We start from the raw sequence: 26,836 nt of genomic DNA on the forward strand, positions 1-26,836 counted from the left end.
CCCCTCCAACGGGGCTTTATTGTTAGCCTCGTGCACTGCCCCCCTGCGCCCGGAGGTCGGGGGGCTCCGCCAGGCGCGCGGGGCAGCGGGGATCGCCTTGGCGCGGACCACGTCAAACACTCGGAAACTTTTCGCGGTCCCCCCTTCTTTTCCTGCACTTTTCCCTACCCCCACCCTCCCCTCCCCTCCAACTCGAAGCTTCCTCTTTCTCGGGCGTAGGAAGGGGTCACGCCCCGGATGGAGAAGGGGGTGGGGGGGGAGGGAGTAGTGAACTGGGGAGTGGGGGACTCTGGGGGCTGGAAACCGGGGGGGACAGTTGGGGTGATCGCCCCACCCCCTCCGCCGGCCTCAGAGGCCCGCTGGCGGCCGGGGGTCCCTGAGGCGTGCTCGGGGCGCAGGGGCTCTGCCAGGCTGCGCTTGACACATTTTGGGATCTGGAACTCCCGGCAACAAAGGGGTGCGGGAGGCGGAGAGGGGCGGCGGGGGAGGTGGGGCTGGAAGCCGGGTGCGAGCTGGGGCGTGGGCTGTCTGGGGGCGAGGGACCCGCGGGCAGGCGACCCGGCCTGGGCGCATCCTGGCGGTGGCAGCGGCGGCGCCCGCGTGGCCCGAGCGCCCGGGCCTTCCTCGCCGGGCCCCGGGCCTGCCCTTGACCCGCCTCTCCCCTTGCCCCTTCCTTCCCCGCCCTGTCCCCCTCCCCGCCCCCCGGCGACGGAGGGCGGGGGCAGCCGTGTTCCCGTCCCGCCGGCTGGGTCTGTCCCTCTCCCCGGGACCCGCCGGTGACGTTTCGCACACGTGCGCGGAGGACGCGCCTGTGACTGGGGAGGAGGCGGCGGCGGGAGGGGGCGCTGGAGGGGGAGAGGGGGGCACCCACTTCCTCCTGCTCGCCGGCTCCCTGGCCTGGGACGGTCCCGGCGCCCTCGCACCCGCCCCCGGCGCGGCCACCCTCCCTCTGCTCTCCCTAACCCCCCCCCCCCCCACCACGGGCGCCCGCCCTCGCCCGGCGCCGCCGGTCTGCTCGGCCCTCCGGGCCCCCTCTCCAGCCGGCCCCCCCACCTCCCCCGGAGCCAGGCTGGTTTCGGAAATGCCCTTACAGCAGCAGGTTAGTGACCGGGACGGCTCGGGGGCTGCCGCCGCCGCGGGGGGCACCGGATTCTGTTAGGGGCTGGAGCCGTGGGGGTAGGCGGTTGAGCGGGGTTTTGGAGTGGGAACGGGGGGTTGGGTGCTTGAGGGAAATGAGTAAGCAAGAAAAATCTAAGTAAGTAAATGCCCCGGCCTCCGGTTCTAGGAACCTCGGGCCGGGAGTGTCCGCCCCGGGGGGTGGGTATGGTGTTTACATGTATCTTTTTCTAGGGGGCCGATGGATGGGCGATTGAAAACCGGAGGGGGGGGGGGCTTCTCGCCAATGGCCGAGTTGAGCTCTGTTTTCTGTCTTCTTCCCTTGTGCTGGAGGGGGAGGGGGGCGGGTCAGAGGGTAGGGTGTCTGTAGGATTCCCAGGCCACCCGCCACCCCCTCCCTTTGTCCCTGTAATTTATAAAGCGCCTTTGAGAGATGATTTAGGTCAGTATGCGGCTTCTCTTTTTGTTGATACTCGAAAGAAGTGTGGCCCGGAGGTCTCTCCCCTTTCTCCTTTTTCTCCTTCATTCCCTTCCTCCATGGCTCCTGTCTTCACCCTCGTGGTGAGGCTTGGCCCCCACGAGGCTGGCAACCAACGAGAGTCAGATAAATGGTTGATAAATACCAGTCGTTGACCTCACCTTGTGTCAGTTCCAAATGGGTTTGTTTTTTGGAGAATCAAGATTTTACAGGGGTCTTTAAGAAAGTCAGCACATAGGCAGCACTTGGGGAAATGAGACGGGTCTTGAAATAACGAAAATTTCTTATTCCCATACTCTTTCCAGTATCTCCCATGGCTGGGTCTTAACTGCTTTCCAGCCCCAGAGATACTTGCTGAGGATGTGTGATAGTCTCAAAGAAGCTCCTGGTTTTTAGTGACAAGGGTCTGCCAGCAGGGGGGAGATAGAGTTCAGTACCTACTTAGACACACTGTACCCAGTATGCTGGATCTCAGTCACAAGAATATTCCATGCTTTTGGCGTTAAATACTGTTACTTGACCTGACCTAAACATGTTTGGATATATTTTAAGCATATTGGCCCCTTACACAGTCGTGTTACTATATCATAAACTTAACCGGAAACAACCAGCTATTGACATAATTCTTGCATTGGATTCAGACTTATGGGAGAGTACTTTTGACAATGGGAAGTTATGAGACCACCACCAGATTGCTGGTGTTTTGTTTTTGTTTTTTTTTTGTTTTTTTTTTTTTTGACTCTTAGCCTGCTCTTGGAGCCTCCAAAACTTGTCTAGCCAAACTTCCCTGGACTTCATTGTATTTAAAGTGTAAAAATTATCCTCACTGGCTTCCAAGTTCTTTCAAAACTTTATCTTTTTTGCCATGAGATTATTATTCCAAAGTCATGAGCATTGAACGTGAAGTGTGATTTGCTTCTTATCAAAATTGTATTAGACTGTGATTCCAGTCTTGAAATTTTGTTGATCTTCTTTCCCTAAACCGGGAATGACAGCATGGGGATGGCTGAGTGATTGGCTGAGCAAAGAGACCATTTAAACACTTTGTGTCCAAGAAGAGGTTGAGAATTCTGTTCGGGAGGCCAGAGTTGCAGGCCCAGCTGGTTCTAGTTCTCAAGAACATCTAAGAACTTAACGGGAGCAGATCCTCACCTTTTGGGGAAGAAAATAGGAGTACTACCTTACTGGCCAAGTCGTCTCTTATCATTTACAGGTTTCGTGCTCTTAGGCAAATAACTTAATTTCTCAAAACAGTTTTCCTCTTTTGTAAAATAGGAACAACAGCAATATTGCCGTTAAGGTTTTTTTGAAGGGTTAAATATGAGAATCCGTGTAAAACGCTTAGCACAGTGCCTGGCGAATAGTATAGATGCCCAATAAAACTACGATCCAGAAATGTTACTTCTTTTATAACTTAGAGCAATTGTATGGGACCTCGTGTACAGCCCTCCTTTGTTTACATGTATGAGTAAAACGGTTACGAGTTTTCTAAAGGGATATGTCATTCCTTATACCCAATTAGTCTGGGTTTTTCAATCCACAAAACATGGCTGTCCCAGCAATGGGTAAAACGGGGGCATGTCAGTAGGACAGGAATATTTAGAGATGGTGTTGAACTGCCTGAGCATGATCTTGTGCCTTGGGTTGTGATAAATTTAGATCGACTCATCCCCACTTTTTTTTTGCCTGGGCTCCGCTCCTCCCATGACGCCACGGACCTGCTAACTTTTGGGTGCAGTCTGTGTTTGGTGGCGTTTGTAGGACTGAACTGTCCGTCGTCACCAGGTCAGAGGCACGCTCTAGGTAAATTCGTGTTCAGATGGTGAACTGTTGGAAATGGAAGAACTGTAGAGAACCATAGAGGAGCTATTTTCTGGAGCAGAAAGGACTTCATCATTTTCTCCCTTGTGGATGAAATTATTTCATCCCAGGCCTAGAAAATTTGGGATATATTAATGCAAGAGACAGTGGCCTTTCACATCTGATTTAATTTAATCCAGTCACAGCAGCCTGCTGATTACACTTTGGGAAAGAACCCACATGCTTGAAATTTCTGTGTAAGAATGGAGGAAACATAGACCATGTATATAGCCGGGACTGGTTTTCTTCCTGTGCAAGTATAAAAGAAAAATGCTGGGTTCCTGTGGTTCTATACTCAATAATCTTGCTTCTGCTGAGATACATGATTGATGCCAAGTTTAAACTAGGAGAGGATTTTTAGTCGCTACATACCCCAAAATGGAAGTTTTAATATAATGCGGTGCCCAGACGCGGGCAGTGCAAATAGCTCCACTATAATCAGTACCAAGGGCACCACTCTAATCATCCTCTGAGACAAAGCACCCTCAACTGTGGCCCTGTGAGCTAAGGAACCCAAGCTTGCAAACAGGGAAGGATTTTTTGTCGTCGTTGTTGTTTTTCTAGAAGTCGTCACCTTGGAAGAGTAGATTCGGGGATTAATGCTGCTCTGTGTAAAGCTGCCTTGAAAACAAAATAATGCTCAAAGCTTAGACCTGAATAAAAAGCAGCACCTGCAGATTTAGAGGCTGTGAGGGGAAAGTTGCTTTTATTCTTGTTTTTCAGAGGTCTGATGCAGTAGTTTCCTTTTAACTTTTCTGTCTTTATTGCCTCCCTAGAGATCTACCACCCACCCCTTTAACCCCTTTCCACAGGACTGGGATCCATTTGGCAAAGCTTCAGATAGTCTGCGTTCATTTTCTGGCTGTTTTTCTGATTTCATGGGATTTCCTTGTCTTCCACTTGGCCGGGCCAACCAGCTCCCATTCCTTTTTGAACCACCTATTTCCCCACCAATGTTTTGAAACCAGGAGGAGTGAAAACCAACACTGGCTCGTGCTCATGATATCCAGTCCCGTGTCGGTGCCCGCGAAATCACCCCCAAAGCGTGCACAGCACAGAAGTAGATTTCGGTTCTTAATCAGATTCTCTGTTTCCATTCAGTTTTTAAAAAGGAACTTTTCCTGAATTCTTTGAGGTACGAAGTATGCGGTTTAATGCATATTTTCATGCTTGTTCTCAGCTTAAAAATTGTGTTGTAGGGACCATAGTTACAACTGCTAAGAAGCCTTTTTTTCTACTAATCATTTTTCATGGGACCAGGAAGGGACAATAACTGGGAAAGCAGTAAATATAGGAAACCACTAACGGTATCTCCTTCCTCCTGCTCTGATCCTCTCGTTGGCTTCAAAGAGTGACTTGGAAAATGTATCTTAACACCAAGAAAAGTTACACAACAGAAGGGCTTGGAAAAGCAGCAGCAGAGATGGGGACGGGAAGCTCGTGGCGGCGGGGGGGGGGGGGGGAATACAGAGGGATAGTGCACAAAGGTATGCTCCAATAAGAAGGAAATTGGTTTATTTTCTGTTGTCACTTTCGCTTCAAACACTTCCCTCCCTCCCCCCTCCCCCCACAAAGCAGTGTGTTTTTAGAACTAGAAGAATGTACAGGTTACAAGATTGCATTCTCAGTCTTCCCCGAGCCCTAACGGGGGGGCAGTCTTGGGGCCATGGCGGCCACAGTCATCTACAAGACCGCTTTGAACAAGAAGAGATAACACCCATTGGTTGCCAGATTTTATCATGAGGCCCGTGCGCTGTGCTTTGCTGGGGAACCTGAGCAAAGCAAGAAGCTATTACTTAGATTTGTAAACTAAGGCAGGGGTTTATGTCAGCTGGAGGGTGATGGGAGAATTGACAGCTGATGGAACGAGGAGAGGATAAAAAGAAGAAAAGTTGACCCTTGAACAGCTTACACACACACGCACGCACACACACACACAGAGTAAAAAATCTGAGTAGAGCTCTTGACTCCCCAAAAACTTAACTACCAGTGGCCTACTGTTGACCAGAAATAACACAGTTAACACATCTTTTGCATACATGTTGTTCACAGTGTTACAATAAAGTAAGCCAGAGAACAGAAAATGTTATTAAGAAAATCACAAGGAAGAGAAAATACACTTAAGAGTACTGTAAAAAAAGAAAAAGAAGAAGAAGAAGAAAAAAAAAAAAAAATCCCTCATACAAGTGGACCCGTGTAGTTCAAACCTGCGTTCAAGGGTCAACTATACTCTACTTCAGTCTGCTTTCTGTTGCTGTCGCCCAGCTGTCTGGGGCTATCTGTAGGGTCTAGGCAATATTCTTATAACTTGACAGTCTCTAAGAATAATGCTTTAGGTTAGCATAGGCAACAACTGACAACTCCTGAGGTCTTGGTGTGAGTCATAACGCTGAGAGCTGTCTGACCCAATCTGCTTCGTTTTGCAGGTGAAGAAATTAAGCCCCAGCGGAGTTCAGTTACTTTCCCAAGGTCACAAGCTAGCTAATGGCAAAGCCAGGACTGAAACTGGAGACTTTGAATTCTTAGAGGAAGCCTCATTCACCAAGAGAAAGTTAACCGCGTCTCATGTGCTCTAGATGGGGAAATTGGGATGTGTAGAAAACTCCCTTTTAGGAGTGGTGACATTTTTTTTTTTTAATGGGCACCCATGGAAGTGTCTTTTGAACAGTGGGTCTTGGAGTAACAACCCATTCTAAAGATTCAGGATAAGCAAAGCTATTTTAGATGTCAAATGAAGGGGAATTTTTTTTAAATTTTTTTTTTAATGGAAGGGGTGACTGGCTTATATAAAACAATATTTTTAACGTTTTGTTATTTACAAGTTTGTTCTCTGTGTACGTGACATTTTCTGGCACTTAAAAGGTGAAAGATGGACTTTACAGAGAATAGAACCTAAAAGGATTTCTGAAACTTTGTTCAGGACAGGGGCACACCGTGGAGCTCTGGTACTGGAAGTTCTATCCTGGGCCATCCACACCCTCAGTGGCTTGGAGTGGCTTTCACAGGTCCCCAGGTACTTGGCCGGTGACGCTGGATTAGATGCTCTTCCTGCAGCAAGACTTCTGGTTTAACAAAGTGACTGGCCTGTTAATTCTTGGCAGAGGAAGCCACCGTCCCCTAAAACCCAGAACTAATTTCATTAAAATGTCTTCTTTTACGCGTGGAACCGAGAAAGCTTAAAAATAGAATCCCTTCAAGCCCTGAAGCCTAAAAGTGAAACATAATCTGAGGTGGCTGTGGTTCCTCCACTCGTTAGGGGCTCGGATCTGTGGCCTGTCTGTAATCCCCAAAACAGAGAGGGGCCGGGGATAGAGATGGTCTCCCAGCCAGCGAGCAGGAGGCAGCACGATGCTGGCAGTTGTCATCAGTGAGACTCCTTTTCCCAGAAGAATGTTTTGGTAAATGGAGCCCGTCTTTCAGGGAGCAAGAAGCTGAATGCCCTTGGTCCTCCCGGCCAGCTCCTCCTGCCTGGCTCCCCTGGAGATCCTTTTGGCTCCTCCGGCATGCTCCTGCCCGAACTTGCTGAGAAGGGCTTCTCCACGCTCTGGTTTTCATGACCCCAAATGCTGTGGCTCCCAACACCGGAGTGAACTCCTAGCCTTTTGGGCTCACCCCTCCTTTGCCCTCTGCCATTTCTACTCCAAGGCTCTAGAGATAGAAAACCAGAGCTGTAGCGCCATGGCCCCAAACACCATCCCTTTTGAGCCCTTCTGGGTCTGGCAGGCCTTGGGAGAGAGGGGGGCCCATGCGTACAAGACCTCACCCTCACCTAAAAGATGAAAAGTGAAGGGTCGGACGATGGAGTCTGGAGCCAGAGTGCCTGAGTTCTAATTGTGGTTCCACCTGCCGGCTGTGTGGCCTGGGGCTTACCACTTGCTCTGTGTCTTAATGTCCTCACCTGTAAAATGGGAAGATCGTAGCACCTACCTCCTGGGGTTGGAAGATGGACCACCAGCCTGTGTTCGTTTAAACCCAATTCCACCTCCACAGATGGCGGCGATGGGCAGGAGGGGTGAGGCACGGGGCTGCTTTCTCCTGACGTAGCTGTTTGGATCTGTGGCTCTTTATAAGCTGTGCACTGACTTGGGAGAAGGAACAGAAAAATAAGCTCCTTATTACAATAGAACTAGCAGTAGTAACAGCATCGTGACTAAAATCTTTATTTCTGTGATTAAATGTGTTAATAAAGTTGTACTGTTAACATGATTTCACTTTTGCACAGTAAACCACGGCTTAAGATTGAACGGCAGAAATTGGGGTGCCTGGGCGGCGCGAGGCCCCAGTGTAGGGGGTAGGAGGGGAGGGCTGTGTTGCTCTCCAGAGTCAGGGAACCGGCCTCTGGGCCTCCGTTTCCCCTTCTCAGCTTCCTCTCGACCCTCGATTTTTGTGTTAGGTCTCTTCTTCCCTCTCATCCCTCACCTCTCCCTCTGCCTGGCTTCTAGAAGGATGCCAGAATTGCAGCCTTCGCTGGCTGCTCCCGTGACGTACTCAATTAATTACCACCTCGTTCGAGGTACGGTGAAACCTCGCCTTTCCCGTTCTGCCTTCCCTTCCTCCCAGCTCGGGTCTGACCTGGCACGTGAGAGGCTGCAGGTGTCCCTCTGATGCATTCACTTGCTCATGGGCTCTTTCTCCTCCCACTCCGCCTGGCCTCTCTTGCCGCCCTCCTCACCGGCCTATCAAGTGCACCTCCCTGTAGCCCCATCGTCGGTGCCCTTGACTCCCTCCTCCAAACCTGCGAGCTCCCAGAAGTCGGTCTCGGTCGGTCGGTGGTGTTTTCATCATGTACGTCCCCGCAGTGCCTTCGACCCCGGAGACTCCGATACTTGAGAGGCGCGCGTTCGTTAAGACACCCGCAGTGTGCCGGCCCCGGGTCCGGTTGGGGATGCAAACGAAGTGTGAGGTGTGACCCGCCCACTCGTGAGTTTACAGCCTGTGTGGGGAGACAGGCTTTAAACACAAGGTGATTCGCAAGCAAGACTAAACAGGAGTCAGGAGCGAAAACAAGACTCTTCTAGTCCTCGGTTGTGCGGTGCAGAAGAGGACGAGCCCGCCGGCCGTGAGAGCGGGGAGGCCTGGCTCCCGTGGTCAGCAGGCTCGGGGCACACGAGGGTGCACACCTGAATCATCTGGGCATTTCCCCAGAAAAACCCAAACTAAGGCTCCGCCCAGATTAATTAGAACCTGTGGGGGTGGGATCCCCACATGGGTATGTGTCCCAGATCGTTCTCCTGTGCATTCTCAGGTGGAGCCCCGGTGCTAGGTGCAGACAGAAGATTGAGGAGATTGTTCAGGGCTAGGGAAGCATCCCAAGGCAGAGGTAGGGAGTAGAAGACAGGTCACAGACAGGCCGTTTGGACTGAAGAATAGAACCTAACGTTGGATATGTTGGTAGAATTGGTCGAGAATAGAGATTGGCCTTGGTACGAGGGTCAGGCAGGGAGTTCCCTGCGGGGTAGTGGGGTGGGGATCGTGATGTGCGGGCTTTGCTTGAACAAAGAAGAAACGCCCTATCAAGAGGGGGCCGTGGGACCCAGCCCTGGGCGAGGTCTGCCAGAGGGTAAGGCAGGCCCTGCCTGCTGCCCGTCCTTCAACCTTAAAATGCCAGAAATCTACCAGTTTTAAAATGTTGGCTCGATTAAAAAGGAAAATGTGCAAGCCAAACAAAATAGGTCTCTAGGACAGATTTGGCTTAAGGGCTACCACTCAGCAGTCTCTGGTCTATGGGATAATAATAGCTAATGTTTATCGAGTGCCCGCGTGTATGGAGGGCACCAAATTGAGTGCTTCACGCACATTAGCCCACTATCCGCATAACAACCTATGAAGTGGGCATTATCATCATGCTTGTTGACGTGGGAAGGACTCGGCAGCCAGGGGTTAGGGGGCTGGCTCAGGGCCCCCCTGATGAGTGGGGCCACCCAAACCTGGCTACAAAGTCTCCGCTCATTCCTGGATGTTCTCCTCCGTGGTCTCTGACGCTGTATTCATTCTCCAGTAGAGACTCAAGGCACCCGGCACAAAGAAAGAACCCAGTGTTTCCCGAGCTTCCCTGATAATAAGAATGGCCCGTGGCACTCATTCCACGCGCTACCTCTACCCTCTTCAGTGAGAGAAATACCGAGATCTGATCTCCCGGGACGTTGGGCAAACACACCGCCGTAGGTCGGGAAGCACGGTTCTCCGAGCTGGAGCCGGCCGCAGAATCCGCGCGCTGGCGTGAGGCTGGCCTCCACTCGTGTCTCGGTCGGAGGGACTAGCCCGGAGGCCCCGGGGAAGTGGGGCAGGTGCACTGGTACCCGACGCCCGCCCCCTTCCGGCGTCCCTATGTCCCTGAAGATGGGTCGGTCACCCACGGCGCAAAGCGGGGGAAGCGTGAGGGGGCTCCGGAGGCCGGAGGTCAGGCCGGAGGACCTCGGTCGGGAGCGCCGAGTGGGGGCTAATGCCGCACGCCAGGCCCCAGCACTGGCGGGAACGGCGCGATTTGATACGCGGGGCGCCCCGCCCTCCAGGGAGATACTCTGCCCGGCGGGAGGAAGGCTTTTCGCTCTGTGGGGCCGAGGCCTGCAGGGAGCAGGTTACCGAGGGGACAGAAAGCCAAGAAATCTTCCCGGGAAGGGAACCGGGTCACACCCTCTAGGCTCTGGGCGCCGTAGGTTGAACGAGCCGGGAAGCGGGACAGCAGCGGTGAGCGTGTGGAAAGGCAGCACGGAAGTGAGGGACGGGCTGAGAAAAGAAGGAAGACTTCAGACTGTCCGGGGGTTTCAGTCCTGGGGCTGCCGGGACGGCTGCGGCGGAGCGCGGCCTCGGTGAGACGGTTATTTGGTAGGAGTTGGTTGTGAGTGACGCCGGAGGCCGTCCAGCCCTCCAGGAGGCGAGGGCCGCGCACTGGAAACGTGGCTTTGGCAGAGAGGTCATAGTGCAAGGCTTGATGAACGATGGCGAACCAAGAACTGGTCTCTCTAACTTCAAAAAAAAAAAAAAAATTAATGTGGTGCCACAAAAACCTTTGTGTTGTTTTCACTTCTCGCTGTGCAATATGAAAACGAGACAGATCCATCAGGTTGATTTGGGGGGATCGATACTGCCAGGGCTCGCAGAGACGAGCCATCAGATGTTATTTATTACATGCTTTACCAGGTCCGGGCCTGGCTTCTGGCTGCTTCGAGAAAGCCAACAGTTTGCAACCTGTCAGAGCCCAGAGCCAGCTAGAGAGTGAGAGTACTGTGCATAAAGAAAGGTCACATAATTCCGTCTTGAACTAAGATGGCTGTTTGGACCGTGATTTCCTAGGCTCTCTGATTTTGCCGGTTACAAAAACCAAAGCAACAACAACAGCAACAAAACTTGAATTTTCTTAGGCTCTCGCACATTAGCCTTTAAAAATCAGTCTTTGAGTACTCCTCTGGAGGAAAGACTCCCTCTCTTATTCTTTTCCTCCCTGGCTCATACTCTGTCTCTCTCTCAAAAATAAATAGAGATTAAAAAAAAAAAAAAAGACTATCAAGGTTGCCTCTGGACATTGCCACATGGCTCCTGGGGGCAGAATTGACCCCCACCCCCGTTGTGGACTAGTGTACCAGACCTTGAAGAAAGAGCAGAAACGGGGAATCACGGAGATGCGTCTTCTATATAAAGTGTACATTAACATTTTGGAATAACAGTAGAGATTTTCAAAGCACATGGTTTCTCGTAGCTGGACTTTAATTTTGGCATGCCTAACCCCCGGTGGAACCCCGGAGCTGTGCTCACCCTCTTGGTCGATGATACAGAGAAAACGTGCTGTGCACAGCCTGGTGAAGCTCTGTCTGGTTTATGGTCGGGCATGCTGTGAATCGGCCACTCGAAGCTTCCCTGTCACTTGGAGAAGAAAGGATCAAAGTCTGCAGTTCAGGGAAGGCCTAGGAAGTGTTGGCATTTATCATTTACTTACCTGGGTGATTAAGACAGACCTGCTCAGGACCTACTTCTCGGCATGGTTGTTGATCCCAGCGGGACCACGTCGTACTTTGATGATTTGGGCACACCACTGCCCTCCCCCCCCCGGCCCCCGTTTCCCTCACCGGAATTGGGGTTCCTACCTCAGTCCCTGGGAAGGTTGAATGCCATAATGTGTGTGAAGTGCTAAACGCGCTAAACCCTGAAGTGTTTGCTGTCGTTGCCTATCTGACTGTCGCGAGTGGTACCTTCATTGTTAAGTAGAGCTTGCCTTCCAGCGCACATCAGCTCTTAGCAAATCAGGTGAAGTGGGTTAAGAGGTACAAGTTTCCAGTTATAAGACAAGTCAGTCACCGGGAATGTAGTCAATAATATTGTAGTCACTTCATATGGTGACAGATGGTCACCTCACTTACTGTGGTGAGCATTTCGTAAGGTGTATCATTGTTGAATCACTATGTTGTACACCTGAAACTAACATCATACGTGTCAACGACACTTCCGTTAAAAAGAAAAATAACGACAAATGCACAGGAGAAAATAATCGTAAATGTATATGTCAAAAAACAAATTAAAAAGGTGAAAATTTTTAGAAAAATAATGGCAATCGTCTGTGGAGATTGAAGAAACATCTGTTAGTGTATTATTAAGAAACTAGCAGAAATGAATCAAATTCAACTGAGAAGCATTACTTTGTACGAAATACTCGGTAAGAGAAGAAATGCATAATAAACGTTATTCATCATATGTAGTAATTGTGCATTCCAAACATTTTGAAATACACCAGTCAACCAGTAAATTTATATATTGTTGAAGACTAGATTGAATTTATAAATTAAGGGAAAAAAATTTTTTTGCACCATGTTTATTATCGTTTGCAAGTGACGATATTAACTGTGGTACACACAGAAGCAGATAACAGAAATAAATCAGTTCTACCTCCTTTTGAAGTGCCACAATTTGTTCCTTTCTACTAACCTAAAGAAAATGGATGCAGAATTAATACTGTAGTTTAGACTTCCATTCACACCCATGTACTAAAACATGGAAAATCTGAGTTTTGAATGTTCAGAATTAGATGCTTCGGAAGGAATATGTGGGTCATTTACCTTGGATTCTAAAGAAGTGTTGACAGGGCGCCTGGGTGACTCAGATGGTTAAGCATCCAACCAGCTCAGGTCGTGATCTCACGATCTGTGAGTTCGAGCCCCGCGTCGGGCACTGTACTGACATCTCAGAGCCTGGAGCCTGCTTCAGATTCTGTGTCTCCCTCTCTCTCTGGCCCTCTCTTGCTCACGCTGTCTCTCAAAAATAAACGTTTAAGAAAAGTCATTTTTAAAATAAAGCAGTGTTCGGCTGCAGGACCAGAAAGACCTGAATATGCCATGAGGAGGGCAGCTGGGCAGCCCTGGTGTGGACTCCCAACATTTAGCTGCACCCGGGGGTGTGTGGAGACCTTCCACCTGCTCACAAGAACCACCTGTGCTCCTCTCTCCCTAAGTCTGCAATCAGTGATGCCAGGATGGTAGCTTGTAATCGACCTTGGTGGAAGAATTTACACCAAGGAAAATGGCACATGCAAAAAATTAAGGCTTTTTTTTCCCCCCTCCCAAAGATCTGGTTGTGAAATACTTAAAAATGTATTCTGTTGTGACCATGAAAAAGAAAAAAAAAACTGTTAGCAGCCTGGTGCAAATGCAACTACTCTCTCTTGCCCACTCCCACCCACGTGGGCCAGTTTCCACCACGGAGCCTCCGGATTCAGTTGACGTACCTAGTAGATACGTACAGCACACCAGGTACGTGCCAGCCCCCGTTGCAGACGCCGGGCACCCAGCAACGGACAAAATTCCCTGCCTTTGTGTGGCTCAGGTCGCAATTGATAAAGATTTTGCCACATAAAAAAATGCAGCCTTGTCTTATCTTCGATGGGTTCTGGTCTGGTCTCTTAGAATAGTGGTTCTTCAGTACGTGGTCCCAGACCAGCAGCAGCACTCGGGAGCATGTTAGAAATGCAGGGTTTCCAGTCACCCCCAAGACCCAAAGAGTCAGAAACTCTGGGGGGGTGTGGGGAGGGGAGGGGAGCAGCAGTAGTAGGTTAAACAGCCCCTACCCCCAGGTCATTCTGGTGCACCAAGTTTGAGAGGCACTGTTTGAGAAAAGATCCCTCTCAGCGTAAAAGGGCTGGGGGAAAGCTAAGGCCTTAGCTGTGCTGCAGTGTTGCTTCTAGAAGCGCAATTCTAGTAACAGAGCTTATAAGCGATAGTCTTGGGTGTATCAAGACAGTTCACAGCTGGCAGAACCCCTTGATCCCTTCCTGGGCCTGGCGTCCCTCCCTGAAACCAGAGGACTCCGGGAGGATCCTGCACGCCAAAGCCCAGAACTCGGTAACAGAAATTCTTAGCCTTCTTTGGGCTTTTCATCATCTAGCAAACAGGGAAACTGCTTCCCTCCCTTTTCTCCAGAGACTGTTGACATGTTTGCCTGACAAATATTTTCCTCCTTTTAATTCCTTCTCTCTTATGGTCCTCTTATCTAGCACCATTAAAAATCTTTATAACCAAATTGCCAGCCAGATGTACAAGACTTCTCTGGAAGTGAAATGGTCAGTCTCCTCACATGTCTGGTAATTTGGGTATTTAAAGATATTGTGAGTAGCAGATGAAATGAGAGACCACGGGAAAGCGTCCAGCCTGGAGCTGGGCACAGAGTGGCCAGCCACTCGGTCACTGTCCATGTGGTTCCTGTCCCCTAGCCCCAATAAAGGCCTTAAACAGATACCACACTTCTTTGTGCGAAAAGCTCGTGACTACCCACAGTTTGAATGAGTATGAAGAACCATCGTATAAATTATAATCAAAATCACGGAATCAGAAATTCTGATTAGTTATGACTTTTATTTACAAGTGTAATTACACTTAGAAACTAGGGGGAAAAAAAGGTGTTAACCTGATTCTTTTTTTCCGTGAAGGGGAATGAAAAAAAAAAAAAAAAAGACCCTAATCAGAATGGCAGAAATTTTTCACTTCTGCACCAGCCCAAACCCTGGTCTGCTCCTAAGCAACCTAATTAACTACTACCATGTTAAAAGGAGTGTTTGGGACGGAACGATAGTTTCTTGTGATGGAAGGGCTGTGTCCTGAAATGCAGGTGGAAGATTATGTGGCTTTATTATGGCCCAGGTTCGTCTTGGTGGTTCTTCTAAAAGCGTCTCTCTAGCTGTCTGGTGGGCAACTCCACCCCCTTTCCGTCCACCTTCAGCCAAAACAACTTCTGGTGACAGTGACAGTTAACCATTTGCGGTTGATGATATTACAGAGGTCGAGAAAATGAGGCAGGCGGTACTCATTTCTTGCTTCCTGCTTTGCTGAAGAGTGTGAGGGTCAGCCTTTCTAAGCCCATGACTTCCGTCTGACGTTTGCTGCTCTGTGTCACAAGTGTGGCCAAGGTGTGGCCCTTAAAACGTCCGCCACCTCTGAAGGTCTAGCATGACTCAGCTACTGCCATCCTTCCCCAAACTAGCTCTGGGTGTGGTCCTCCCGTCTTGCCTTACGGAGTAAAAGAAGTTAGAAAAGAGCCATGCCGTCTGTGTACCGTAGTTGAATTTTATAAATATTTTTTTTAAATGGATCTAGACACACATTGTCCCATTTGACCATAACAAGTGGCCACGTGAAGAGCTCTTTTGGGTCTTGCTTCACCTTTTGCTGTTAATACAGGACTAATGGTGTTGAAATGGTCAGCCCGTTGGCTGCCCTTTTGAGGTAAGGTAGGTCTCCTTCTATTTGTGCACCTAAGAGAAGAGATCTCCGTAGGAATACATGTTGGCCCCAACTTGGTGTGATTAGGAACCCGGATCTGTTGCTCTGGGGGACTTTTTCGTGTTGTGTAAGGGTTCTGAAGATTGCCGAACCAGGATGCGAACTTCTGAATACACCCCAAGAAGTGTAACTCACAGTTACAGATACTGCTGTTGCCTTCCATTCCCAATCAGATCGGCAGGTTATGAGTGGAGCCAGGTTCAAGTTGAACGATTCTGTTAGTGTCCAGCTGTAATAGCTCCTCTCTGGAGCATACCTGCAGAGGTGGGGCTTCTGCTGGCTGTTGAAGGGGCACCGTGGACACTGTCATCTACTCAGGTGCCCACTGAGGACTGTTAAGAAACAGTGACTTCGTTGCCTTTTTTTTTATTCAAAAAAAATTTTCTTTTTGATGTTTGTTTATTTTTGAGAAAGAGTGTGAGCAGGGGAGAGGCCGAGAGAGAGGGAGACACAGAATCCGAAGCAAACGCCAGGCTCCGAGCTGTCAGCACAGAGCCTGACTCGGGGCTCGAACCCATGAACCGTGAGATCGTGAGCTGAGCCAAAAGCAAGAATCAGATGCTTAACCACCTTAGCCACCCAGGCGCCCCTACCGTTTTTGTTGTTGTTAAGAAAATACTTGTTTTTAGTACATGCTTGCTTATTTAAAGAAATCAAAGACCGTCAGTGGAGTAAAGTTTAAAATACTTGGTCCTCCCACCTAGTCCTGTTTCCCTTCCTAGACGTAACCACAATAACAGCTTGGACTTTCCCTTTTTTGTTAATTTGCAAATACATGTTTTATATGAAGGTGCAAATTGTGGCTTGCAGTTTGTGCTTAGCAAGCCATTGGACGCATTTCCACCCTGGTCTTCATTCTGTCGTGGCTGCACTCTGCCCATTATATGGATTTGTCAGAATATAGTTAGCTCTCCTATAGTTAGCTCTCCCCATGCCATTGTGGTTTCGGTTATTTCTAATTTTAACTGTCCTTATACATGTTTTTGTACACCTGCGTCTTTCCATAGGTGACATTTCTATATATTGAATGCCTGTCACAGGGCACAGGGAGGAAAATGCAGGTAGATGAGGCCAGATCGCCCTCCAGACAGGCCGAGCCAGTCCTGTCCCCATGTCCCCACTGCCAGGGCGGAGCGGATGCCTGGTTTCCTGTACTCTTTCCAGTATTGGATAACATACGTCCTTTTATGGCTTTGCTAGTGATGCTAGATGATGATCTCTGATTTTTAGTTTGTGTTTTTCTTGGTCCTTGTTCCTACCATCACTGCTGCTACTGTTACTGCTACTGACTAATATTTATTCAGTGTATTTATGTGCCAGGATTGTTTCAAGCACTTCGCATGGAATTTACTGATTTTAAACTTCAACATCCCTCTGAATTTGGTACGATTACTGTCCTCATTTTACACACATAAATGTAAACATCTCTGACCCGACTTGTATCTCTGTGAATTGCCTCTGAATCCTCTACCGTTTTTGTTTACAAGGCTATTTATAACTTTCCTATTGAATTATTGGTACTTTTAATGAGTTTCAGATATTGGACTTTCTCTGGTGTGTGCATGCATGTGTGTGCATAGTAAATACTTTTTCCCCCCTCTGTCATTTTTCTATTAATTTTATCTATGAAATATTTCTCTCTACCAAAGTTTTGCTCTTTTTTTTTTTTTAAGTTTATTTTGAGAGACTGAGACACTGTGAGTGGGGGAGGGGCAAAGAGGGAGAGAGGATCCCAAGCAGGCTCCACCCAGTCAGCAAAGAGCCCCACTTGGGGCTCTGTCTCAGGACCAGGAGATCATGACCTGAGCCAAAACCAAGATGCAGACACTTAACCGACTGAGCCACCCAGGCGCCCCCATTTTTTAATATATAAAACTACAATCTTAATAGTTTATGAAGTTGGTGGCTTGTTTTGGGAGGGTCTTTCCTAATCCCTAAATTATAACAATACTATGTATTTGGGGGAGCCTAAGCATCTGACTTCAGCTCAGGTCATGATCTCACGGCTCCAGAGTTCAAGCCCCACGTTGGGCTCTGTGCTGACAGCTTGGGGCCTGGAACCTGCTTTGGATCCTGTGTCTCCCTCTCTCTCTGCCCCTCCCCTGCTCGTGCTCTGTCTCTCTCTCTTTCTCAACAATGAATAAACATTAAAAAAAAATAACAATACTCTGTATTTTCTTCTCCTGATTTAATAATTTTATTATTTTGATCTTTCTTAGTCTCCTTGGAAAGGTGTGTGTGTGTGTGTGTGTGTGTGTGTGTGTGTGTGTGTTACAGATCTAACTTTATATTTTTCCTAGATGCATAGCCAGTTATACTAGGGCACTCTGTTGAATGGCTCAGCCATTCTCAAGACTCTTATGATTTTGAAATGCCACTCTTGGGGCACCTGGCTGGCTCAGTCGGTACAGCATGAGACTCTTGATCTAGTCGTGAGCTCAAGCCCTACACTGGTAGTAGAGATTAGTTATTAAAAAAAAAAAAGAGAAAAAAAGAAATGCCACTTTAGTCATATGAAAGAGTGTGTGTGTGTGTATGTGTGTGTGTACATGCACGTGCATCTGTGTTGGTTTCATTTTGGACCTTCTACTCCGTTCCACTGATACCTTTGTTTCCTTCTAAGAAAATAGCACACTGCTTTAAATACGGTAGCTTTATAGTATGTTTTGCTGTATGTAGGGAAGATCCTGCCCCCTCTCCTCTCATACTTGTGGTGTGTTTTTTTTTTTTTCTTCCATTAAAATTAATTTTCAACATTGTACTTTCTTGCAGTTTTGCAGCCTGGGGCTCTGTCTCCCCATCCACTGTGAATTTAGGGCAATAAACGTACCGTCCGCCTATTGGATGGTTTTGTACACCAGAAGTGGCAGTGAGTGTCTCACATATATTGTGTCATTGGACGCAGCAGCCCTCCGTCTGTAGATGAGAAAAGTGAGGTTCAGTGCTCACGCAGTTTGTCCCAGGCTACACTTCCAGACGGTCAGTGAGAGACGCAGGAGTCCAGACCAAGTGATTCCCAGCCTCCTTTTTAACCATGATGGTAGCCAGGCAGGGTGTCCCCCCCCCTCCACCCAAGGTGTTTCCAGGGCCTTTGTCTGGGATGGGTTATCAGGTGTCTCCATGTCCGCCGGGTGGTCAGTGGCATTTATAGAGCGGGTACTGTGTGAAACGGAAGGACTGACAAGAGCTCTCCTGAGGACTCACATCTTGGGGCAGCAAGGGTTGAACATTTCAGCCTTGCTAAGGGTATCTGTTCCCATTTAGGACGTGGGTCAAGGTGGGACCACAGAGTAGAATACAAAGGAGAGGGGAAAGAAATGGTTCAGCAGATGCTTCTTAGGCCAGAAGTTTAGCCGTCCCTCAGCTCTGGGAGCAGCAGCAGGACCGGTGTGGAGTGCAGCCCTGGACCTTCTGGGGCGTTCTGGCGGGAAAGGCCATAGTTACAACACTGGGAGCTTCTAGCTGTGTAGAACACGTGCGAACACAGCACACGTGTTAGCTCTCTGGCGGACGAACAAAGGTCTTGGTGGGTCTGGAAGCCCGTGGTTGGAGAGGAGCATTTAAAACTGTGTCTGAATCCGTCTACCTGCCAGGCTAAGCCTTCCCTTTGCAGGGAAGTTGCCCCTTGATTCGATTTCTCTCGGATGCCTCCTGTTCTTGAGGGCGAACATCAGGAAGGTAATTTTCTTTGGAGAACTTCGAAACGGCCTCCCAAACACCCGTCCAGCTGAGCGCCCACCGGGAGCCTCAGAAAAGTAATCCTGTTTATTAGTAGGAGTCTATTGATTCCGTGTGTAAAATGGACCCAGAGGCCTGTGACAATGAGTCCATTTGAAATTATAATTTAAGACATCTAACAGACTAGCTGCACTGAAATACTACTCCAGAATATAAATGATGAGATGCTTAGTGAATGTCTCATGTACACGTAATTAAATTGGCAATTGGTAGGTCAAGTTTGTTTTCATATCCCAAATCACTTCATTTACCTTTCCTTCAGCAATCACGGGTGGTAAGCGTGGAAAAATCACCACTAAATCTTACGGGCCTTCCTAAAAATGTGTCATTGTGCCTCATCGTTCATTTATTTGTTTAATCAACCCGCATTGCCCGACCTCATGTTAAAAAACAGAAGGCACCTCATCAGAGAAGCCTCCTCTTGCACTGCATAAACTACAGTCTTAATTTTGTGAAAGCTGGCAAGGTTTCCTTCCAGATTGAGAGGTAAATGTATAATCATTTTATTATTTATATAGCACAGGCCGCCCGGCCTTGTTTCTTATATCTGCAGTTATGGCTGGTGCTCCTTCCCAGACCTCCCTGTGCCAGTGTCTCTCTCTGATCACCACCCAGGGTCACCCTGGGACTGTGGCCACAGGTGGGCCTGCCCGGGCAGCGCTGGTGGTGACCGCCATGCTGGGAACTGTGGTGTCCTGTCCGTGGCTTCACCTCGGCTGACCTGGTTTCTCTGTCCCTCCCAGGGCGAAAGCTTCAACTCTGCCCACTCAGGTAACAGTTTCTGTCCACATTTCCTTTAAAACGTATTTTCACTTCTTCCTTCCCGCCCACCCCCCTCAATACAACGTGACCCCGGCATCTTGGGTTTTTCCATTCTTGACAAATGATATGTCCACTGTAACTGTACCTCCGCTGTGCTGATATCTGTTGAAATTAGACCCAGAATCTAAATGTGGCTTCATGAAACGGTGGGTGGGACATTTTTCTCTTGGAATAGTCTGTGGTCTTCTGGCCCCCAGACCACCCGACTGTGCCTTCTCTGCTGTGATGTTGGGGGAGAATGGGGTAACAGGTGTCTGGAAGTGATTTAGAATTAAAAGTTCTGTATAAGGTGCGGCATTGGCTGTTTCTGCATCAGTGATAAATTAGAGAGATGTTCACCCTCCCCAGGCCGTAGTGACCCAAACTGCAAACTAATTACATTTCTTACAGAAAAGGAATCCAGAACCTCCCTAGGTTTGCTCCGACAGCTACTTCTTACCCTGATGAGACTTTGTTACCCAAAGATTAAACGTTTCATTTCGGCTTCATGGACTGAGTTACCGAAACACTTTGTATTTGCTCCTTTTTCTCTTAGAAGTTTCCAAAGCATAATTTGGTCCAGAAAGTACGGCAAAACAGGCAGGTGACAAACGTGACTCTGTGCTGGAGGTGAGGGCCAGAGTGCGCGGTGAATACTTCACCCGGAACAGGGGGGCTGTGCAGGAGGGAGGGTTTAGCCAGGGCCTGGGCCACGGCAGGTTTGCTGTGTGGTCAGACTCAGGGCGCCTGACATCTGGCAGAGGTCACAGCCTGGCTAGACAAGGTCAGTTCTTTGACCTCTAGGCTCCAGATCCCTATCTGTCAAAATGCAAGTGATCTTCATAGCCTCCTTGTACTCAGACCTTCGGTGATTTTGTCCACTAAGCCACAGGCACCCAGCACCGTGGCCCCTACGTCTTTGGGGGCCTCGGGGAGGCTTCGCTGCTCCAGGTGGCGACGCATCTGCCACCGTGCATTTGGAGCACCCCTGGAGGTGACTCAGAGCTTGTGCAAGGAGGGAGCCCCAGAGTGCCAGTCACCTCCCTCCCACCACTCGCCACACCCCTCCCCTGCCAGACTTGATGTCTCTGACTTCTCCACTTCTCAAAGTCCTAAGGGTTAATTATGATGTTTACTATTTACACTGACGTTCTTGATAGTGCTGTTTCAAAGTGAGTGGCACCAGTTCATTTTCAAGTGTGAGTAGATCTCAGACTCAGGGCATGGTTCTCCTGGCCTTTGAGTTGGGCCCCCGCTCCAACGCAGTGAGCCTTAGGTGAATGTTACACTCGCCCAGAAGTCGCTGAATATCATGGCTCACCAGTGGCCAGGACTTTGGTCCTTTCCCTCCCACAGCCCAGTAAACCGCCTTCAGGTTCTTGCAACAGTTCTGAGAAATACTAAGAAATGTCATTTCCAGGTGAGGAAACAGAATGAAGGTCAGAGGCATTTAGTGACTTTCTTTTTCCCTCCAAGCTGAGAGAGGTGGTTAAGGGGTTGGACTTTGGAGTTACTTAGGTTGAAAATCTCATGAGCTTTGGGAACGTGGGCAAGTTATTTCACTTTTCAGGACCTCTCCGTTCTCTCATCCCCAACGTGGGGCAATGAACGACCTACCTCCCGGGCTTGAGATGGAGGGACTGAATGGGAATGCATGTGTGGATCACAGAAAGTGATCAGAAGGGTTAGCTCTTACTCTGTATGGGGAGCAAGTTGGAGAGACAGGTTAAAGACCGGTCTCGGGTCTAAATCTCCTTCGTATTAGCCTACAACAACTATCTGTATACAGAGATGATAGATAGACCTATTTATTTTTAATTATACTCTACATATATTCAGGACCATTTTGATCAGCATGGCTTCGGTGCAGATTTTGTTGGGAGTTCTCTCTCTCTCTCTCTCTCTTCCTGTCTCGCCCTCCCTCTCTCTTTCATTATTCTAAGCCCAGCACTGGTATTTTAAAAAATTGCTGGAACTCAGGACTGTACAATTGCCAAGGAAAAGAAAAAGCCGAGACACTAAAGGTTCTCTTTGGCCAGGGGATCTCAATGGGGGACAATTCTGCTCCCATTTTTGGTTGTTATAACTGAAGAGAGGGAAGGAGGGAAATGCTCCTGGCCTCTAGCGGGTAGAGGCCAGGGAACGCAATTAAGCAAACAGGAAAGCGCCCCCTTCCCCGCCCTCCCCCCCACAACCAAGAGTTACTGGGCCCAAAATGTCCATCGTGCTGAAGTTTAGAAGCCATGCTCTCAGGTGATGCTGTCCTCCCATTATTGCAAAGTCCTAAAAATTCCAGGACCATTTTCTCAAACCGTAAGGGGAGGAGGAAACTGGAGAGGAAATTGTTTAGTTCTTCCATAAAGCTTGAGGTATAGGAAGCTTCCAGATCCAGTCAGAAATCTTCTCAACAGCTTTTTGCGCGTGTGTCCCCCATCCCCATCCCCAGTGCCGTTGATACATTTAATTTTTGTGAGCACTAAGTAAACAGTGGCAGGCTATACAAATAAAAATGTTCTTACTTTTTTAAATTGCTCTTTTTCATACAAATAATACATGAGTTTTTGTTCTTAAGCCCCTGATTTCTAGGGGAACTTGAATCCTTTGTTTTTGAACTTTTATTTCTTCCATATTGAGCTACCCTAGTTGTTAGCATGAGCCATCACTTCTAAAAGAATCCTGTCTGTTAGAATAGCGGCTTGTTCTGACTAGTCATGCTTTGAATGGTCTGCCGTAGTTTATCAGAGTTAAAACAGGAAGTTCATATTTTAAATAGAAATTCTACTTTTAAATTCTAATTTTGCTAATTTTCCATTCTGGAATATTAAGAGGGGCAGGACTGCCACATAAAACATAGGGTGCCGAGTTCAATTTCAAATTCAGATAAACGACAGAGGCTTTTAGTGTAAGTATGTCCCGTGCATCATTTGAGATATACTTATGATGAAAACTATTTGTTGTTTGTCTGAAACTACAATTCAGCTGAGTGTTCTGCATTTTTATTTGCTAAATCTGGCAACCCTAAAGATAGGGCTCAGAGGACTGGAAAATACCAGGAAATACCACTCATGTCTGGCATCTCCCTGCATAACTTTATCTTGGATGTTGGACTTTACAAAAGTGTTCAATAATAAATCTCAGGCGACTGTTTGCCAAAAGGAAAGAGAGAAATTTCTGAGGGTAATTTAGAAACTTTGTTCTGCGGTCACATTCCTTGGTCTCTGAAGGTGGCTCGAATACGAGTTAGAAATCTCTTACCTGATGTACAGAAGTGCCCTGTATTTGACCTAAAAACTCGATTCCGGAGGCGAAAACTGGACGGGAGAGAGAATCCTTTTTATGGTTTGGCTTCCAGGCCTTACCTGAAACTTAAGTGAGAGTGTAGAGTATCTAAACTCTGTTTGCATCATTGGTAGGTTCATCTTAGAGCCCAGAGGCCAGTTACAATAATGGGGACAGGCTGATTGTAAAAGAATTAGATTAGCTTTGGAAAATAGCAAAACAAACAAACAAAAAAAGCCCAACCCAAGTTCTCATTAAAAATACAGAATTTGGGGCGCCTGGGTGGCTCAGTCGGTTAAGCATCCAACTCTTGGTATCGACTCAGGTCATGATCTTGGGGTTTGTGGGATCGAGCCCCGCATCAGGCTTTGCACTGACACTGTGGAGCCTCCTTGGGGTTCTCTCTCTCCCTTTCTCTCTGCTCCTTCCTCTCTCTCTCTCTCTCTCTCTCTCTCAAAATAAATGAACTTTTTAAAACTTTTTGCAAGAGTCTGCTGACCGTGAGCATGCCCAAGTGAGTGTCCCTCACCATTCTCTGGTGACGTCCATGTTTACCTTCTGGGAGGAAAGTGGCTGTCACGGATGCCCATCTTCACATATGTGGCCTCAGAATGGCTCCATCACAGACTCTTGCTGCCTCCAGCTGCCTTATCCACGTTCTTGCCTTCTGGAGGAAGAACCAGCCCGTGTCAGCTGAGGTCAATAGCTGTACATCCCCCCTGGTCCCACATGACATCGCTGTGGCCTGCCTCTCTTCGCAGTCCCCTGTGATGGCGTTGGCCAGTGTCAGATTCTCCTCCCCACTCTGATATCTTGCTTCAGGTGAGTGTAGTATCACTTTTTGCTTCCTCCCAAGGAGCCTCTCTCATACCACCATGCACACACGCTAACCTACAAGTCGAGGGAGTTACCATCCCTGGAGGTGACCCTGTGCCCTTTGGGAATGGAAGGAAGCCAGTGGATAAATGTCCCTGCCTTCTAGAACAATTCCGGGGGGGGGGGCATTCTGCAGCAGAATCGAGCCCCTGTGATCCATAGCCATGACCTGGTTCACACGCCCTTAAATCATGCACCTGCCTCCTGCTCTCTGCTCCCGAACTCCTGCTTCCCGGGATTGCTTCCAAATAAACTACCTGCACCCGAGTCCGTGTCTGGGTCTCTGCTTTTGGGAAGTATCTAATTTGAGACACCTGTCCTATTAGTTTGCTGGGGCGGCCATAACAGAATGCCGCTGAATGGGTGGCTTAAACAGCACATTTACTTTTCATAGTTTTGGAGGCCAGGAAGTCCACGATTGAGGTTGGGTTTAACCAAGGCCAACAAGGGTTGGTTTCTTCCAAGGCCGCTGTCCTTGGCTTGCAGATGGCCGCCCTCTTGCTGCCTCTTCACACGGTCCCCTGTGCATGTGCGCCCCTGGTGTCTCCCTGTGTGTCCAGATCTCCTCTTGCAAGGACACCAGTTTCTATGGACTAGAGCCCACACGAACAGCCTCATTTCAACATGGTCTCCTCTCCGAAGAGCCTGTCTCTAACGAGTCACATTGTGAGGTATTGGGCTTAAGGGCTTCCACATGCGCATTTTGAGGTGGGAAAAAATTCAGCCCCTAACACCCGTGGAAGAAGAAAAACTCAATCTAGGATACAGGCTACCCCATCATAGGTCTCCAATTTGTAGCTATTTTCACAAAACCTGTGTGTCTTGTCTCCCGGAGGGCTTTGGAGAGGTGGATCTGTGAACTTGGAGGGGGATAACGACGTTAGTCGGCTGTCGTTAAATTTACCTAGCAGCCTGTGTCTCCACTTCCGCCCCACACGTTTCTGGAGAAGGCGACGGCGAGGCAAGGGTGTCGCTAGCCTAAAGGAGCTTGTAGGCTGAATAGGAAGACAAGACTGTTAGACATACATCAGCAGAGGCCAAAAGTCTGTTTTAAGACCAGCTGTAGGATGCAGACGTGAACTTGGAAGTTCAAAGGGAGTTCAGTGTCCTGTCACTAAAATGGTCAGATTATTAGAGGTATGGTTGAATTTGGTGATTTATGGAACATCCACCCTGAAACCCTGTGATGGAGAGAACGCTCTGGCCTGGGGTACGAGAAAATGCGAGAGATGGAAGGAAGAAGGGAAGGGTCTGTAAGAAAGGAACACAGCCTCTTCCAGGGTCTTGAAAGAGGCCAGAGGGTTTGTGTGTGGGAGGGGGAGGGAGTAGTGAACCCGGTGTGGTATGGTCAGGTGTGATGAGGAATAGGGAACTTTTTGTATGTTTGAGCCAGGGGCCCATTGCACAGAAGTGCTTAAGGAGGATGGACTGGGCGGCATTGTGTAGGAGGGGACACGGGGACCCGGGAAGAGAGGAGCACTTCGGAGTAAAATGAGTCAGGAGGTAGGAAAGGCCTGTGCTGAGAAGGTTCTTCCTCCTGGAATGGCCCCGTGTCTTCCCCTGCGACCCTGGCTCCTTCCTTGTCCTCACAGACCCCGCTGACACTTCCGAAGGACCCTTGCCACCATCCAGTCCCCTTCATCCTGTTTTCATGTTTTGTTTTCCTAATACTTATCACCATCTGAAGTTAGCATCTTGTGTCTGCCCAGTGCCTAGAATGGTGCTGCCTGTGCAGAGCTCCAATGGTGCAGAGCTCACTAGTTGCTCTGTGAATATTTGCTAAAGGAATGAAGAGGTTGAAGTAGGCCAGCCATCAGTGGACCGGCTGAGATTTGGAGTTTGGAAGGTCACCCAGTAGATAAGTCAGACTTATCTATTGAACCGGCTCAAACATTTACTGAGTGCCTGTTTTGTGCTGTGCCTCGAGCTCATCAGATCTCAGGGGTCATGGATGAGTAGGACCTTACGGGGATCTTTGTCCAGTGCATGGTTCTTTTTTCAGTCAATTTTTTTTAATGTTTATTTATTTTTGAGAGAGAGATGGCGCAAGAGGGGGGAGAGGCAAAGAGAGGGGGAGACACAGAATCCAAAGCAGGCTTCAGGCTCTGAGCTGTCAGCACAGAGCCCGGCGCGGGGCTCAAACTCACGAGATCATGACCTGAGCCGAAGTTGGACACTTAACTGACTGAGCTACCCAGGCGCGCCTGTCCAGTGTGTGGTTCTTAACCTGGGTCCTGATTGGATTCTAGATCATACTTATTTATTATTACTCACTTCTAACTGGAAGTTAGCATTTCCTTCCACTATGAATCCACATTCCCCGGAGCCTGCTTCGGATTCTGTGTCTTCCTCTCTCTCTGCCCTCCCCTGCTCACTCTCTGTCCCTCTCTCTCTCTCTCTCTCAAAATTAAATAAACATTAAAAACAACTTTTTTTAATTACAGTGGTTTTTTATACCTGCCACTGAATCTTTTTATTTAATGCATTAAAAAAAAGTACAAAGATGACTGTATTATAAATTTCTTTTTAATGTTTTGAATAGCCGTGTTTCAGTACAAAGTGTTTCCTTTGTAATCCTATGTGTTTTGTTTTAGGTGCATAAAAACATGAGTCTGAGAAGGTATCTATCTGTAGTTTCACCAGAAGGCCTAGTCTGTGGCACAGACACAAAAAAAGGTTAAGAGCCCTGGTGGAATTGTGTAAAAGTAGAGGTCCTATCACCTTGGCTTATATTATATTAGTGAAGATTCCTATCAACAATGATCCCATCCCTTCTCTGGGCCTATTGATTGCTTTTGAATCTCTTTCTCCTTCTTTTCTCCACCCGCTCCCCCCCACCACCCCCCATCTTTTGTAAATTTTGGGATGGACTTTCTGTGAAAGATTCTTTCTGGTTGCCAGAGGCACTCGCCTGGTCAGGACTGTAAGA

General features: G+C 48.5%; 1 protein-coding gene and 1 long non-coding RNA gene across 4 annotated transcripts in view; both read left to right on the forward strand.

Annotated features, from left to right (window-relative positions):
* E2F3 (E2F transcription factor 3) overlaps window positions 1-26,836 on the forward strand; it is a 76,851-nt gene that overhangs the window by 590 nt on the left and 49,425 nt on the right. The window contains exon 1 of one of the 3 annotated variants that reach the window (XM_027040404.2): window positions 423-1,099. The exons of the other annotated variants lie outside the window; for them this stretch is intronic. Coding sequence (XP_026896205.1) covers window positions 1,082-1,099 — 18 coding nt within the window. The 5' untranslated portion in view covers window positions 423-1,081. Of the gene's footprint in view, window positions 1-422; window positions 1,100-26,836 lie in introns of those variants that run through there. 3 annotated transcript variants of the gene reach the window in all.
* On the forward strand, window positions 1,110-7,660 carry LOC128315707 (uncharacterized). The gene is made up of 2 exons (XR_008298768.1): window positions 1,110-4,589; window positions 5,881-7,660. It is a non-coding gene; the product is annotated as an uncharacterized LOC128315707 (long non-coding RNA).

Source organism: Acinonyx jubatus, chromosome B2 (assembly GCF_027475565.1).
Source record: "Acinonyx jubatus isolate Ajub_Pintada_27869175 chromosome B2, VMU_Ajub_asm_v1.0, whole genome shotgun sequence".
Taxonomy (NCBI): domain Eukaryota; kingdom Metazoa; phylum Chordata; class Mammalia; order Carnivora; family Felidae; genus Acinonyx; species Acinonyx jubatus.